The sequence below is a fragment of the Nycticebus coucang genome, chromosome X (assembly GCF_027406575.1).
Source record: "Nycticebus coucang isolate mNycCou1 chromosome X, mNycCou1.pri, whole genome shotgun sequence".
In the NCBI taxonomy this organism is placed as follows: domain Eukaryota; kingdom Metazoa; phylum Chordata; class Mammalia; order Primates; family Lorisidae; genus Nycticebus; species Nycticebus coucang.
Window position 1 is genome coordinate 90,465,549 of NC_069804.1, and position 18,281 is coordinate 90,483,829.

Here is an 18,281-nt window from a genome sequence, read left to right on the forward strand (position 1 = left end):
GTTCTCTCATCAAAAAAAAACAGGAGATGTTAAATTGATAAGCATGCTATCTGAATGGTGTTAGTGACTCAATGATGAGAAGTAAAAAGCCAAGGAATATTGAGATGGTGAAGATTTGTAGAATTTGTACCAAAGAAATAACAGTTACCCAGTCAGTCACCTTAATCCAAGAACCTAAATTCTACCCTCTTGACTCTTCCCTTTGCTAACTTTACACCTGTGAATGAGATCAATTTGTAGATCACCCATTTGCTCATGTGTAAAATTGGAGTTATATCCACCGGCAGGTTTAATTGTAATATCATTTTAATGATTAAATCATTTTTAAATAATTATCAATATAATTTAAAAATAACACACAGTGTACCTATATATATATAAAGAAATAAAAAATTGTATTAAAGTTGTAATAATATATACCAATAACATTTGTTATCCTGCATAGTGTATCTTGTATCTCTTGTGATTGTAGTTGTCAAATGTGAATTGAGTATTACAATTTCAATACAGGTTCTTCCTTTCTTAAAATGTGTATACATTTTTGGCATCCTCTGTGTGTGTGTTTTTTTGTTTTTCTTCTCTTTTCTTTTCTTTTTTTTTTTGGTGTGTATATACCCATACAATGCTTTGTAAAGTTCAAATTAGCATGTAGGTGGTGGCAGCACTATTAATGGTAGTGGAGGCAGTTTTATTGGTATTAGTTATGGGCAATGGTTGAGATGACAAATGCCCTTAAAAACATGCCAAATCAGAGCTGGAAGAGTTAGAAAATCATCTAGTTCAAATTGTATTATTTTAATAATGAAGAAAATAAAATTTACAGAAGGGAAATACCTTATAAAAGCAACACAAAGAGTTAAAATTTGAATAGTTAGTATAATAGATGTCTCTTAGCTCTAAATCCAGAATTATTTCAATATATTCTACTGTTGTTGAATCTTTCCTTTCCTCCAATAAGTTTTTTCCCCATTAAGCTCATTTCTGTTATAAATAAATAATTTCTGTACATCATCCGCAGATCTCTTATGATGTAGGTTTATAGGCAAAGTTCCATAAAGATCTTTAGTTTTAATATAAGCCCACCCTGACACTTGGTGGGTTGTAATTTTCCATATATGCACAGTGCATATGCAATAACTAGCATCCAAAACAATAGCTGCTTCATCTTTGAGAGACAGTCTTACCCACAGAAATGTCACTTTATTTATTTTATTATTTGTGAGACAGAGTCTCAACCTGGGTAACAGTGCTGTGGCATTATAGCTCACAGCAACCTCCAACTCTTGGGCTCAAGAAATCCACTTGCCTCAGTTTTTCTATTTTTCAGTAGAGACAGTGTCTTGCTTTTGCTCAGGCTGGTCTCGAACTTCTGAGGTCAAGTATCCCACCCACCTCAGTCTCCCAAAGTGGTAGGATTACAGGCATGTGCCACCGCACCCAGCCAGAAATATCACTTTAAAATATTTCTCTATCCATGCAATAAGTTGTTTGCTTAAGAAAAGTTTCAGCTTAGGATGCTTGTGAACAGTTTTATTAGAACCAAAATAATAATAATAACTCTTTGACTTTGAGAAAGTCACTTAATCCTGTTATGACTTCATTTTTGTTTTGATCTGTAGATGGGTATAATAATTAATTCAGAGTTCTTACAAGAATTAGAAGTAACATGAATAGAACATAAATAGAATTTAGCAAGTGACTAAAAGGACACATGTGGAAACTTCTTGTACTTAACATTTTACTATGACTTAGGAGTCCGATATGAATTATAATGCCATAAAAATTTGTGAAATCACAAATTGAGCTAGTTGGTCGGGTAGAGCAGCTATCTTTGGGTAGAAGGTATTGGTATGTACCAAATCTTGGACTCAGCTCCAATGACTCATATTTTAAAAACCTGACGTATCTTTGTGTTCTGAGACAACATTTAGTTATTTCCACAAAATAAAGGGTTCTATAATAAATTTTCCACTTAAGCTCATAGAATTCCTGTCGGGTTTCTAATAGAAAGCTGGGATTACAGGATTTGATCCTTTTAAAGGCCCAGATTTCTTAGATTACAACCTCATTTATTATATTTGCCTTGACTGCATTTTTTCTCAATAACGGAGGGAAAAATACTATGACTATTGCTTAGAAGAGAGATAATGGTAGATAGTTTAGAAGTAAAGTGATGTAAGGCTCTACTGATATGTGTCTATTCTTCTTACTCTTATCTTTATAAACCAGTGCATATGCATTGAGCCTTTATTGCAAGCCTAATCCTTTCCTAAGCAAAGTGAATGATGTGTAAGTCTAAGATAAAGAAACTTCCCTCTGAGAGATTGCATTCTCATAGTGCAGCCCATAAATTCATTAAGAGTTAGAAATAGATGGAGGTGAAATGAAGCTTTCCCAGTAAAAAGAAAAGAAAGTTCAGATGAGATCTTGAGGAAGGAATAACATATTGACCTCTGAGATGGGCTCCAGAGAGAAAGGCATTTGATCGGGTCTCAGTAATAACTTTATGTAAATTTCATTATCAGGAACATCCTTAGAGGCACACTTCTTAGCTCAGAGACAGTGGATACTGTTTTTTTTTTTTTTTTTTCAGTCTTGCTTATTGACTATAATTATGTGTTGGTCATTCCTTCTAGCATTTGGTCCCTGTCAACAAACCCATATTTCAAGAGAAAAGGCATTCCTCTATATGGTACTGACCTGTGGGGTAAATAGTATGTACCCTGGACACAGCACAAGCTGAAGTCGCTGAGAGGAATTACTTCTCTGAGGCTGATATTGGAGGCACTAGGAATTCTGCTCTCATCTCTATTTTGGTGATCCACAACCAAAACTAAGGTCTGACGTGAGGCTGTGAGGGTATGTATGCCAGCTTGAAGTGCATCAAAGAATGGATATAAAGTGAGGAAAAGGTAAAGAGTTGATGTAAACAAACTATTATGGAAAGGTTATTTATGAAGAAAAGGAAGGTTACAAATAGCTAGAATATGGTGCATAGTCAGGAGAATTATATTGAGAGTTAGAGGGAAATGATGAAAAAGTTATAGCTGTGAGTGTAGGACAACATGATCATCGAAGAATAGGGGCAAGGCAAAATGTGGAAGCAGCCTAAATGCCCACCAACCCAGGAATGGATTAAGAAGCTGTGGTATATGTATACCATGGAATACTATTCAGCTATTAAAAAAATGGAGACTTTACATCCTTCGTATTAACCTGGATGGAAGTGGAAGACATTATTCTTAGTAAAGCATCACAAGAATGAAGAGGCATGAATCCTATGTACTCAATTTTGATATGAGGACAATTAATGACAATTAAGGTCATGGAGGGTGGAAGGAAAAGCAGAGAGAGGGAAGAAGGGAGAGGGGTGGGGCCTTGGTATGTGTAACACCTTCTGGGGGCAAGACATGATTGCAAGAGGGACTTTACCTAACAAATGCAATCAGTGTAACCTGGCTTATTGTACCCTTAATGAATCCCCAACAATAAAAAAAAAAATGGGAAAAGAAAATAGGGGCAAGGGATCCTGAAAGGGATTAAGTGAAAGGTAACAATTAATGAAAGAGAATCCTGAGAGAGATAAGAAGATTGTGAGAATTTATCTTGGGCATGTGGAGGGACAAGTGTGTTGGGAAATAAGAGGAGTACAACAGACCTATAAATAAGACTGTGTGTGCTAGGAAGAGAGAATTAAATAAGTTGATGGCTTCTTGCTGAATATCTTCAAATTCATCTGGTGGTAAAGAGAAAGAACTTTTGAAGAGGATGGTGGGGATGGGAGAACAGGAGAGAGGATGAAGCTTTAGTAGAGTTGTGAAAATGCTGAATAGCCACCGTGAGAATAGAAGACACTAATGAATCAGTTGCATAGAAATAGAGGATGGAGAAAAAAATGTATCTTAGAATGGAGATCATTAATTTCTAATATTTACACTCCAAATAGACCATGGAGTTTTTAATAAGATTATTGAGCCATTTGAATAGTAAGAGAGAAAGTGGATTGTGGATTTGATCTGCAATAATAGCCTTGTCAGGCTGGTGGAGCAGAAGAATGAGAGGCATGAAAGTTGTTGGTTTTTGTGTGAGAGTGGCTAATTTGACCAACTATTTATCTAGGCTAGTTAAGGGATGAAAGTGAGGGAGGTTGCTAGAGTAGACTAGAATAAATGGAGACATTTAGACATTTAATATTTCTGGGAATTCATGATGAAAGTTAGTATGGTGTAATTTGCAGTGAAGCTCAGTGATTGTGATTACAATGTTAGAAAAAGAAAACCATTTGAAGAGTTAGGAATTGATGAAGCTTGACAGAGTGCACAAACTTGGAAAGTACTTGAATACAAAAAAGGTGACTTGGATCAGATTGTCAGAAAAAGTGAATTATTTTAGCTGCTGCATATGAAATTGCTCTGGAAAAGTGAAAAATTGTCATATCTCTTTCTTTATTGTTTGGAATTCAGTGAAGATGTAAAGAATTAAGTTATACTATTGCAGTTGTTAGGTAAAGTCTCCCTTGTAATTGTGTCTTGCTGCCAAGAGGTGTGCCATACACCATAACCCCTCATCCCTCTTTTTCCTTCCCTCTCCCCAATCTCTCATCCCCCTACCCTCTCTCCTTGTTTTAGATCATCTATTGCGTTCATATTACAATTGAATACACTAGATTCTTGCTTTTCCATTCTTGTTATGCTTTACTAAGAAGAATGTGTTCCATCTCCATCCAGGTTATTACAAAAGATGTAAAGTTTCCATCATTTTTAATGTCTGAATAGTATTCCATGGTATACATACACCACAGCTTGTTAATCCATTCCTGGGTTGGTGGGCATTTAGGTTGTTTCCATGTTTTGGCAATTGTAGATTAAGCTGCTATAAATAGTCTTGCGCAAATGTCCTTATGATAAAAGGTTTTTTTTTTCCTTCTAGGTAGATGCCTAGTAATGGGATTTCAGGATCAAATGGGAGACCTAATTTGAGTTCTTTGAGGTTTCTCCATACTTTCTTCCAAAAAGGTTATATCAGTTTGCAGTCCCACCAGCAATGTAAAAGTATTCCCTTCTCTCTCTTAATAACATTATGCATATTTTATAAATAAATTTATTTGACTCCCTATATGGTCTTCAAAAGTGGTCAGTTTTCTATCTTTTATTTTAACTTCTAATATTCCTGCCATACCAAGATTTTTTTTACAAGCAGCAGTAGTGTGACCAATTATCCCTTTTGCCTTAGACCAGGCATCCTCAAACTTTTTAAACAGGGGGCCAATTCACTGTCCCTCAGACCATTGGAGGGCCAGACTATAGTTTAAAAACAACAACAAAAAAAAACTATGAACAAATTCCTATGCACACTGCACATATCTTATTTTGAATTAAAAAACAAAATTGGAACAAATACAATTCACACTGCTTCATGTGTCCTGTGGGCCACAGTTTGAGGACGCCTGCCTTAGACTGTCAGAATTTTATAACTGAAAGTCTTACGTTCCAGGAAACCCTTACTCCCAGGTGAACTTAGAATATTGATCACCCTACTTACTTTAACCTGATTTAGATTCCCTACATCCCACCTTTCTAATCCATAGTTGGCATTGTTGTCAGAGTGATCTTTCTAAAACCAAATATGGCAATATTACATCTCTTCTAAGAATCCTTCCATTCCTTCAATGATTCCCCATGAAATTCATTCAAAATATTACATGACATGGTCCCATCTACTTCTACAGTCTCTTTTTACTTTCAATACCTTTCCTCACTCTCACCTCCCATTCCACCCTCCCCACCATCTCACCCAATTCCCCAGCTAGAACAGAACTCCTAATACTCCTTTTTAAAAGTCTTTCTTTCTTATACATTGGGACTTTTAAATATTACAGATACATCTCTGGGATTCTTTTCCCATCCTTCTTTTCCCTACACCCTAACCATCATCACAAGTACTGTTGAAAATTGACTTAACCTTCCTTCAAATTGCATTTCCAATCTTCTTCTATGCAGACTTTATTTCTGCTTCCATAGAAATGCTTTCATTATCTTTCTCTCATGGCCCATTTTTGAAATGTATTACAGTTACTTTTATGTCTATGTCTTCCAAATGACTGTAAACTTATTGTGGAAAACAACCATGTGTTATTCATTATTCTGCTTTGCAATTTCTCACCCAATTTCACCATTCTGAGCAATTAGCATATAGGGTATACACATAGCAGAATCTCTTCTTGCTGTATTGTTAAGTACCAGGTGAATGATGCTCATGGAACGTTCTTGAGGAGATGAGACTTAACACAAACTTTGAAGGGTTGCTAGGATTTAAAGAGAACAATGGGTAATTCAGGCAAAGTAAACTTTATCTCTTCCACAGCCAACACCTCTACTTTTCTCTCTAACTCTGTTCCTACAGGGACAAATAAAAGAATGGAGATGGCTCAGGAAATGTGCTATATGTTCTGGCTCAAGATGGTCTATCTCCTAGAATTTGATAGAAGCAGCCTGAAATGGTGGGAAGAGCAATAAATAAGAGGCCTACAAATCTGTTTTTTTTTTTGTTTGTTTTGTTTTGTTTTTGGCCGGGGCTGGGTTTGAACCCGCCACCTCCAGAATATGGGACCCGCGCCCTACCCCTTGAGCCACAGGCGCCACCCTGTTTTTTTTGTTTAATACTAGTTTCACCAGACCTCAACTCTGTGACTTTGAGCAAAGCATAGATTCTTTCTTGATATACCACCTCTTTATCAGCTAAAGTAGGACTGGCATCTGTCCTACTCATCTCACAGGCATAATGTTGTGCTAATATGAAGGTTATTCATCACCTGTGTCATTCATTTAAATTCTTGCCATGCACTGATGTGGTGTTAGAAATATTTTAATGTTTTTCCCAAAAGATAAGAATCTCAGGGCCAGAGACCATGGTGGATGATTCTATGTTTTGCTTAGAACGTAGTAAAAGTTTCATAGATGGAGCTTATTAAACAGATAGATGATAATTGAGTGATGGGTTCTAAGGCAGATAGAGTCCTTAAAAGAAAACATGGAAAATAACAAGTAAATAGAGTAGTTATTTACCCTTTGTGTTTACTTTCCATATGTGGAGAACTTCAGGGACTCATTCCCATTCCAGGTCCCATACATAGGTGAATAGGAAGTAATTTGCTGATGATATTAGGCAGATGTACCCTTCACAGACTGATAGCAAACCAAAAAAATAAAGGTTGAAATGCCTTTGAAATCATATCACAAGGACTGTCTTCTTTGTGAAGTTCAGGTAATAGTATTGATGGTACTCTGAGAACTTGGATTCTGCTAGTTTATATCAATAGGATATGTCTGACTATATGTGATTTCTATATTGGTTCTTTCATTCTTTTTTCAGGCCTCTACAGGCATGACTTTTCTGAGTCAAAAAAAAGTAGATGCTGAGAATATTGATGTTAACATCCCAAATTTAAAAACAATATTTTAGATAAGTAGCAGTCAGGAGAAATATATTACATAATGTATGAACTTTTTATTTTTGCTTAATGCTTCTAAACAAGGGCTTTTAAATATTGTATAGGCAACTAAATCTAATTATACAAATATTTGTATGATTACTAGGTAGCATGCTACATACTTGCTACATGATAAAGAACAAAACAGATCGACACTAATAGAGCTACCAACATAGTGGGTAAAATAGCTAATGGGGAAGTAAACAAACACCTAAATTAAAAACATTGAATCCACAAAAAGAAAGTGTAGTGTAAGAGTATGTAGTAATTTGTAGGATTACTTATGTGAGGTTGGTGATGAAGCACTCTTTTAGCTACACATTTAGATTAAATGGAAACAGACATGTGAGTACTTGGAGGAAGAGAATTTCAGGCAGAGGGAACAACATATACAGAAGGCTTTATCAGGAAATTAATGCTTGGGTTGTTCAAGGAACTGAAAGCATACTCAGTGTAGCTGAAATACAGAGAATGAGGAAAAGAATGAGGTGAAGTGATGTTTAAGGACAAAGGAGCACTGGCCATAGTGAGTAGGTTGGGAATTAAAAGCAAAAATAACCAGAAAAATATTTTAACCAGGGGAATAACATTATGTTTCAAAGAATGATTACCTGGGCCACTGTGTCCAGGAATTATAAGGGTTAAAAGTAGTCAAGGGATGATGTAGGTCCTTATGAAAGAGGCACATAATCTAATTAAAGAGAAAAACATGTTTTTAGAATGCACTAAGTGTGGTACATGCCATGACATAGGCAAGAAGGGAGTATGGAGGCAAGTATGGGTTCCAATTCTAATATGTTACTTCTATCTACCCCAGGCAAATTTTGTGATTTCAACACAACTTCTTTAACTTCTCAAAATCTAAGTTTTCTCCTTTATAAAGTGGAGATAATTGTAGTGTTGCCGTGAAGATGAATGACATAATGAATAAAGAATATTTAGCCTGTAAATAAATAGGAACTATTAATTAATGGTATATGTATTTATTGTCGATGTTAGAAATTGTATGGAGTGTAAGATTCGAGTTCTGGCAGTCCAGAAAGAGAGTTGCAGTATTCAAGAATGTGAAGACAGTGAGTGAGTGACCTGGATTAGGATAGTAACAGTGCAAGTATAGATAGATGGGAGAAATTTTTAGAAGAGATAATCATCTGGTATCCAATTGGATATGAGAAAAAGTATAGGGATAGGGGACAGAATGACTCCCCAGTTTCCAGCTTGAGTGTTTGGTTAGAAAGTCATAGCACTGACTCAAAAAGGAAGCATAGACTCAGGAGTGAATCAATAATGTTACATCACTTTATGAGACTGGAACAAAATATATATCTAGATAAAAGTGGGATAGATTGGTAAACAAAGAGGAGGAAACCACTCAGAAATAGTCAACAGTAGAGCGAGAGAGAGAGAGAGAGAAAGAAAGAGAGACACTCTGAGACTTTAGGCCTTCCACTGAGCATTTCCCTGTTGGTGGCTTCTTAGGTTCTCCTTTCGTAAATTTCAGAAGTGACACAAGTTGTTCACAAGCTAAATGTTCACTAAGGGAATCTATATTTCTGCTTAGTGTAAAATAAATCCTTCCTGCCTCTCCCCACTATGGGTATTTTAAATTTAATAGTCACTGAAAATATTTTTGGGGAAAATCCTTCCTATCTTCCCTTAAGTCTGGAGGAGTAGAAAAAGCAATCATGAAAATTTCTAAGTTCACAATGAACTGTGAATTGCAAAGTCATAAAAACCCACAATAAAAATGAAGGTGTAAACTTGACCTCCATCCTTTTGTTTTGGATAATCGGGCTCTCTAATTTAATACAGAGGTGTGAACAAACATTCCTGTGAGGTAAGCAAAGCTTTCTACTCTAGTGAAGAAAAACAAATAGCCATGTCTGCTAAATGCAAATGTGGAAGTGTGATTTGGGGGGATGTTGGCTATTCTTAGTTCTTGGAATTTTAATGCACTGATGAATTCTCCTTTGCTCTCTCACAGCCTCTGCATGAAAGTTTATGATAGCAGAAGCAGTGCCAATATTAAGGCCAAAGTTAGTTGCAGGGATAGGTGAAGAAGTCAAAGATAGTGGGTGGCATGCATGGGAACAAGTGTTCAGTTTCATCTTAAGTGCCTAACTAGAAGAATCCTAGCTTATTAAGATTATAAGGCCCTACTGTAGAATTAGAAATGGTCTTCTACAAGGTACTCTTTATGTGTTAAAATGAATGATAATTAAGCCAGCCTCATTCTACTAAGAGGTTTCTCCTAGTCTGGGAGAAGTAAATGACATAGTGGAAGTAGAATAGGCTTTGGAGCACATCAAGAATGACAGTAAATCCTATCATTATAATTTTCTAGTTTTGATAATTAAGGCAATTTGCTCAATCTCTCTGAACCTCAGTTTCCTCATTTGCATTTTGAGAGTGATAACAGTTCCTACCTCTTAGCACAGTTGTGAGATTTAAATTAGATAATAACATTAATACTTCCATTCCAGATTCTTGAGTACATCCTTGAGGGTCACAGCATGAAATTGTTTCTTGCCTTTCCTTCTGTGAGCACTCCTCCAACCTCTATACTAACTCACACATACATATGCAAAATGACTGCATGAGTCTTTAAGACATATCACAGATGATAAGCCAAGTAGGGAAATAAACTAGAAGGAGCCAGAAAGCAAATGTAGTTTTTGGAGTAACAGCAGCTCATAACGCTGACACTATTTATCTATAAATTCATCACTTACAGTTATATTCTTTTATCATATCTTTATTTTGTAGATCAGATCTTAACTATATGGGAAGCCAGTCTACGTTTAAGGAGAATATAAAACTAGTTCTTTTTTTATAAATTTAATTAAAACAAACACAATTTAAAAATCACAACAAAGACTCTTACTCCATCTGAGGAACAACTATGCTACCTTATTATTTTTTCCATTGGAAGTTTTTAATACAGTAACTATTAATACCATATAGACAGAAGGCATGTTTGTATGATTTGGATAGAAGGGTGCAAATGAACACTAGGTACCTTGTCCTTCCATTTGAATTCCCAGAACTTCCATTTAGTAGAGGTTAAGTTGCCATAAACTATTCTCTCTAGACCTTGCTTCTTCTACCTATATTATGAAGAGGCAGAACATTTCCAAATTGTTCTTCCAAATCTGCAATTCTACAGGATAGTTAAAGAAAAGTAATGAATCAGTATACTCTTGCCATTCTTTGGGTAATCTGCATAATTCCATAGTCAGACCCTGAGCAACTGTAAAGATTACTTTCCCTATGTCCAAATATAATATGTAACAAAACCACACTAAATCATAAAATATAATTAAGGAATTCCAAAAATTTTTCATCCTATAATGATTACTGGGGTGAATAGAAAGTATTAAATATTTAATTGTTTTCAAAAAATGTTTTTTTTTTTTTGCCTCTATTTTGCTGGTGTCTTAGGCAATGTTCCTTGTAACATTTAGATAATCCTCCATGCCAATGTTGCCACATCAGTATACGATTCCTCTAAGATATAGAATTGATCTCTCCTTTCAAGATTACATGAAGGGAAATACCCTAGTTCATTTAAATTATTATATTATTTAAGTTTTTAATGTAAATTAAAATAGGACCAAGACAAGGGAGAGAGACAAACTGCAGGAGAACCTCAGCATGACAAGCTATCATGAAAGAATAATAAGGAAGAAACATTCTCAGGCCCTGAAAATTAGCCAAGGCACTGGCAATACAGGCTTGAGAAGCAGGGGCCATTTTATAAGTACTGGGGTGCCAATGTAGGAGGCCAGCACCCAACGGTTAAGGTGGAAGTCAAAGAAGAGGCAAGAAGACCTAAAAGGTAAGGTTTAATTTCATCCATTGAAATTGGGAGTCAGTGAGCAGTAGAGAAATTTGGAAACAAAAGGGATATATCAAATATTATACTAATTTTCAGTGCTGAGACCATATTGGATATTTCAAGACACTCTTGCCTGCAAGATACAACTTAAGGGAATTTTGGAGAGTAGTTGTGGGACAATTCTATCATTCCATGACTGATTTATTGTGTGACCTCAGATCACTAATACGTATTTCTTAAGGCTGTGCTTCTTCTTCTGTAAACATATCCCTTCTAATTCTAATATTGTATATATCTGTAAATATAAAAGAGATCTAGGTGTTAGATAAAGAACTACTTAACCATCAAACTTTTCTTTTTCCTTTGCTTTGTGCAGGGATCATAAATTCATGGCTTACCTTGATGAATATACTGAAACATTCAAGATGAGTAGCAACAGTACCAGCATTGACTGCAGGGTCCCTAATGTGACATTTCAGTACTCCCTCTATGCAACCACTTACATTCTCATTTTCATCCCTGGTCTTCTGACCAACAGCGCAGCCTTGTGGGTTCTGTGTCGCTTCATCAGCAAGAAGAATAAAGCCATCATTTTCATGATCAACCTGTCTGTGGCTGACCTTGCTCATGTGCTGTCCTTACCCCTCCGGATTTACTATTACATCAGCCATCACTGGCCTTTCCATAGGGCCGTTTGTCTACTGTGCTTCTACTTGAAGTATCTCAACATGTATGCCAGCATTTGCTTCCTAACATGCATCAGCCTTCAAAGGTGTTTCTTTCTCCTGAAGCCCTTCAGAGCCAGAGACTGGAAGCGTAGATACGATGTGGTCATCAGTGCTGCCATCTGGATCATTGTGGGGACTGCCTGTTTGCCATTTCCCATCCTGAGAAGCACAGACTTAGCAAACAATACCAAATCCTGCTTTGCTGATCTCGGTTACAAGCAAATGAATGCAGTAGCTTTAGTTGGGATGATTACAGTTGCTGAGCTTGCAGGATTTGTGATCCCAGTGATCGTCATTGCATGGTGTACCTGGAAAACCACTATGTCCCTGAGACAGCCACCAATGGCTTTCCAAGGAATCAATGAGAGGCAGAAAGCACTGCGAATGCTTTTCATGTGTTCTGCAGTCTTCTTCATTTGCTTCAGTCCCTATCATATTAACTTTATTTTTTACACCATGGTAAAGGAAACCATCATTAGCAGTTGTCCTATTGTCCAAAGCACACTGTATTTCCACCCTTTTTGTCTGTGTCTTGCAAGTCTCTGCTGCCTTTTGGATCCAATTCTATATTACTTCATGGCCTCAGAGTTTCGTGACCAAATATCTCGTCATGGCAGCTCAGTGACCCGTTCTCGCCTCATGAGCAGGGAGAGTGGGTCATCAATTATTAGCTAAAATAAATAACTCTTCAATTGTGACTTTGTTTACCTATTACTTGGATCTTTCCAGAGGCCATAATTACTGACCAATTTTTTTTAATTGAACTTTGGAAACAGTAGTAATATATGTTGTCTTTTGTGACAGTTGTGGTCATAAGGGTAGGATGGTGAAGACTGAGCGTGAGGAAGGCAAGATGGCATTTGTCTGTTTCCTCTGTGAAACTCAAGGCACATTCTTATCCAAGAGACTAAGATGAAGTTTCTGCAAATGCTTACAACCAAACAGAAATTGGATACTTTATCTTAAAAATTATTTACTAAATAGGATGGTGTTAATAAAATACAATACATGCATGAGTCCTTTCTAACAAGTAAAAATAAATCCCTTTCATATGAAGACCTTCATGTCAGAATAGGGTAAAAGTCTCCAATCTTTCTAACAAATAAATGTGGAAGAAAGGGGGCATGAAGAATTGAGGAAATATGTGCATAAATTTCAGAACTACAAACCGTAGACAAAATAAAGTTAATGGGAACTCATTAATTTACTGAAAATGTTTTAGGTACCTATTATATTCTAGGTTGTAATTTTGCTAGATACTTTCAAAATCACATCTCATTTGGTCTTTCCTATAAGTTAGTAAAAGTTTCTAAACTTGGGAGAGGGTAAGCAACTTGCCTTGGGATAAACAGTAGTAAGGCAAAATTTGTCTGCTATACAACACATATGCTTATTTCCTTGTTTGTATTGTTACATTTACTAGGTCTATACTTGCCTTCAATGATGAAGACACAGACTAAAGTTAAGCCACATGAGACCAAGGCCATTTCAACATGATTAGCCTATAATTATCTAAAGAATCTGTGGGTTGTGATATTGACATGTAAGGCTTCAGGCTGAAATGTCTCAAATGTAAATAGATGTATTGCCCTAATATTGTTTTAATCTACTTATTCTTAATGATAAGAGGTATTGGAAACTCAGATAGCTCACTATTTCTCATGAAATATATTTTAAGGGTGAGTACAGGCATATAAACCCCATAAATAGATGAAAGAAAGGAACCTGTAAAATTGAGTGGTGAACATTCTGTAAAATGTAGAAGTTCTTTAGGACTTTACCTAAACTTTTTTTTTTTTTTTGTCCTCAAACATAGCTCACATCATTCTGATCAAATTTGAGTTTAAGAGACTTTTCATAAGATTTTCTGTGAGCATAATTCATGAATTGTATTAGAAAGAGAAAATATTATCACATCATGGACAAATGAGAGAAAAGTGTGTGGTCTCCTTCTGACAATCTCCTTATCTTAATTTCCCCAAATGTTATGGGTTTTATTTCAGAAATATTAGTAATAATTTGAACTCAAATAATCCCTCAGCTTCTCGTGCTGTATTTATGAAGTTTAACTTATCAATTTTGTGTTTTATGTTTTCAGTTTAAATAACATACACATTTGGTGTGCATGAAGGTGAGGGAAGTGGTAGTCCTCAGAATATCTATTTGAACAGTCTGGAAAAGGAAGAAGGGACAATAAAAAAGTAGGAATCTTGAAAAGGAGTACGATTTCTAGACAGGGAGATAATTTTGTAATTATAAATAATTAACCACTTTTTTTGAATAGAAAATCAGTTTTTATTTTTAATTTGAGTATTCTTTTTTCCAAGTAAATTGTAAATGTTTCACTTTGAATGTACAAAATTGATAAAGCAGGAAACATTTAGTTTCACAGAAGCTGAATTTCATATTGGGTAGTAAGGAGAAAGAAGGAGAAGAGAAATATTTCAGGAGCTGTTAGCATATACTAGCAGATTTTCTGATTTTCTGTAGTTGGAGTTGGATTTCTGTGAGGAAAAAAATAGCATTTGGGGTGGCGCCTGTGGCTCAAGGAGTAGAGCGCCGGTCCCATATGCCGGAGGTGGCAGGTTCAAACCTAGCCCCAGCCAAAAAAACCCACACACACACACACACAAAAAAATAGCATTTGAACTAATCCTTGCAATCGTGGCAAGGAGTTTGCAAATTGACATTAAATGTAGAGGTAGAGTAAGCATTCTTTGTTGCCAGGGTGGAAAAAGAGAGAGAGAAAAAAATGGACTGGTAACTAGTACTGAATACTCTACTTTAGCTAAAAATATAGTGGATAACAATAATTAATATGGATGAAATAGTTATTAGAGTCCTAGAATATGGAGAGCCTTGAATATCAGGTGTAGAATCTTGGACTTTTATATGCTGGGGTGAGGAGGCAAAGTGGATCATAAAAACTGTGAAGATTAAAAAGCTTACATACATATAACAGGTCTTGAGTACTAGCGATTTGATGTAAGGAATATAAGCAAAGGCCTAGTGCCAAGTATATATCATTGTTTATACTGAGATTTGTGTTATCTCTATAATTTCACAAACAACATAAATACTCAGAAATATACAAAAAAATCCATCATCTGTTGAGTCTAATTATGTGAGGGGTTTTATGTGGATTGCCATATTTATTAATATTTCTCACAACAATCCCAGGAGGTAAGTACCATAATTATTCTTAATTTACAGATGAAATAAAGAAAGAAAACTAAAGAGAAGTTGAGTAACTTGCTCAAGAATCTACAGCTAATAAATTATAGAACCAGGAATTTTAACCCTGGAAGTCTGAGTCCAGAGCTAATGTGATTAGGACCCTACATATTTTATAGTATTAGAATGAATTTCATGGTAAATATTCACATTTTAAAGAGAGTTTCCCTTTTATCCCAAAGAGCCATACAATAGAATGCTGTGGTACTTGCATTGAAGTTTTTTTCTAACTTTTCAAAATTCTTGAATTTCTTTTCAGATACATAAGCTATAATTTGGTAATGTATAATTAAAGTTTTTTTAGGTTTGAGTTGAACTTTTTGTTTCAAATTAATAGCTTTGCAGAAGTTTCATAGCTTGATCAAGCCTCATCTACTTACTTTGGTCTTGCTGCAGTTGCCAGGGGTGTCTTCTTAATATTTTTCCAGTTTAATTTTGTCTAGCATTTTCCCCACACTCTCTTCTAGAATTTTTATTCTTTCATATCTTAAGTTTAAATTTTTAATCCAGCGAGACTCAATTGTAGTCAATGGTGAGAGGTATGGGTATAGTTTCAAGCCTTCTATTTATGGCTAACCAATTCTCATAGCATCATTTATTACATAGGAATTCTTTTCTCCATTGCATGTTATTGTTTTGTTTGTTTGTTTATCAAAGATCATATGACAATATGTGGCTGGCTTCACCTCTACATTCTCTATTCAATTCCATTGATTTACATCTCTATTTTTTGTTCCAGTACCATGCTGTTTTGATCACTATATTCTTGTAGTATAATCTAAAGTCTGGTCACATGATGACTCTAGATTTCTTTTTTATTTCTAAAAATTGTATTGGCTATTCAGAGTTTTATCTAGTTCCATATGAAATGAGGTGCTATATTTTTCTAATTCTTCAGAGTATGGAATTTGAGCTTTGATGGGACATGCATTAAATAGGCAGAATTCTTTGGGTAGTATGAACATTTTATTCATGTTGATTCTTCCCAGCCTTGAGCACAGTTATTCTTTCATTGGTTAACATCTTCTCCTATTTATTCTTTCAGATGTTCATAGTTTTTGATTGAGATCATCCACATCCTTTGTTAAATACATTCCAAGGTATTTAATCTTTTTTGAAACTACTGTAAAAGGCATTGAATCTTTGATCTTATTTTTTTTTTTGGCCGGGGCTGGGTTTGAACCCGCCACCTCCAGCATATGGGACCGGCGCCCTACTCCTTGAGCCACAGGCGCCGCCCTGAATCTTTGATCTTATTATCAGCTTGACTGTCATTGGCATAAATGAAAGCTACTGATTAGTGGACTTTAATTTTGTATCCTTCAATTCTAGTCTATTTCTTTTTTTTTTTTTAAATTGCTAAAAGCTTCTTTTATTCAATGTGACAGTCTTTAATTCCTATGGAAGGTTACCATGAGTCATATATTAGGTTTAAAAAAATACATTAGTTTCAATTATATGATGTCTAAGGAAAACAAAGTTTCTTAAATTTAAAAGTAAAAGAAAAGAAAATCTTTTTTCAGATATTGCATATAATTTCAATAAAGTGATTTGAAATTGCAATGGTACTTTATCATATTATATTAATATGTATATGTATTAACTTATATATACACATTAAATTATCTATGTGTATCCTATAACACACAGATATCTATATATTACCACATTTCCACAATGAATATCAGAACAATGCATTTTCAGCAGAAGACCTTATAATCATGAACTAATTTAATATCCATAACTACTCATCATTATATACTATTAAATCCATTCTACAGACAGAAAAACTGACACTGAAAAGTTAAAAGTTTTAGTTAAGGTCTTAAGAACAACCAAGAAGGCATCACAATTACAATGCTAACCATCTGAACATGAATGACTTTCTAAATAGATCTTCTTGTTATTTTTACTTCAATTATGTAATATTATCTATAAGGCATTTTCCACAATCTGTAAAGGAAAAAGGTAATAAATACCTAATGCTGAATGAAGATAATTAGAGGCAGACATGAGTTCTCTTAAATAATATCTTTCTACCATTTTTCTAAATTTTAAATAAAAACTCTCTATATGGTTACGTTTTCACTTAGCACTTCAAACATCAAAATAAATTATCCAAATTAATCCCACTCACTTAACATAATAAATTGCATTATTCTTATTTTACAGGTGAGAAGCCAAGCACAGGAACAAAGCTATTTGCCATGGGTCACATGCTAAGTGTGAGGGAGGCCTGGAGTTAGAACATTTTATGTTCTTGGCTCATCTACATTTGGGATTAAAGAACAATATTGCTCCTATTAATCATCTTATTCCAAAGTCACTTGAGGAAGCACACAGTTTTCTGAAGGAGAGGGGAAAATATATCCAGAAAGTTACAAGTATAAAGGAATACATCATGAGCTTTGATTTCACTTTACTTAAGTTGTAATTCACCATAATTTAAGTTTTTTTTTTTTTTTTATCGTTGGGGATTCATTGAGGGTACAATAAGCCAGGTTACACTGATTGCAATTGTTAGGTAAAGTCCCTCTTGCAATCATGTCTTGCCCACATAAAGTGTGACACACACCAAGGCCCCACCCACCTCCCTCCTTCCCTCTTTCTGTTTACCCCCTCATAACCATAATTGTCATTAATTGTCCTCATCAAAATTGAGTACATAGGATTCATGTTTCTCCATTCTTGTTATGCTTTACTAAGAATAATGTCTTCCATGTCCATCCAGGTTAATACGAAGGATGTAAAGTCTACATTTTTTTTTAATAGCTGAATAGTATTCCATGGTATACATATACAAAAGCTTGTTAATCCATTCCTGGGTTGGTGGGCATTTAGGCTGTTTCCACATTTTGGCGATTGTAAATTGAGCTGCAATAAACAGTCTAGTACAAGTGTCCTTATGATAAAAGGATTTCTTTCCTTCTGGGTAGATGCCCAGTAATGGGATTGCAGGATCAAATGGGAGGTCTAGCTTGAGTGCTTTGAG

General features: G+C 35.2%; 2 protein-coding genes across 3 annotated transcripts in view; both read left to right on the top strand.

Moving 5' to 3' along the window:
- GPR174 (G protein-coupled receptor 174) overlaps positions 1-18,281 on the top strand; it is a 322,211-nt gene that overhangs the window by 3,327 nt on the left and 300,603 nt on the right. The gene's annotated exons all lie outside the window — the stretch shown is intronic.
- P2RY10 (P2Y receptor family member 10) lies at positions 9,274-16,369 on the top strand. Of its 2 annotated transcripts, none has more exons than XM_053580506.1 (2): positions 9,274-9,326; positions 11,704-16,369. In XM_053580506.1, exon 2 carries the CDS (start codon positions 11,717-11,719, stop codon positions 12,728-12,730), a length of 1,014 nt encoding a protein of 337 aa, XP_053436481.1. In that variant the 5' UTR covers positions 9,274-9,326; positions 11,704-11,716; the 3' UTR covers positions 12,731-16,369. The 2 variants fall into 2 exon arrangements, with proteins under 2 accessions (XP_053436481.1, XP_053436480.1); XM_053580505.1 differs by lacking the exon at positions 9,274-9,326 and adding an exon at positions 9,847-11,327.

Coding starts and splice junctions, on each gene's coding strand:
- P2RY10 (XM_053580506.1), top strand. CDS start 11,717: ATGGCTTACCTTGATGAATATACTGAAACATTCAAGATGAGTAGCAAC.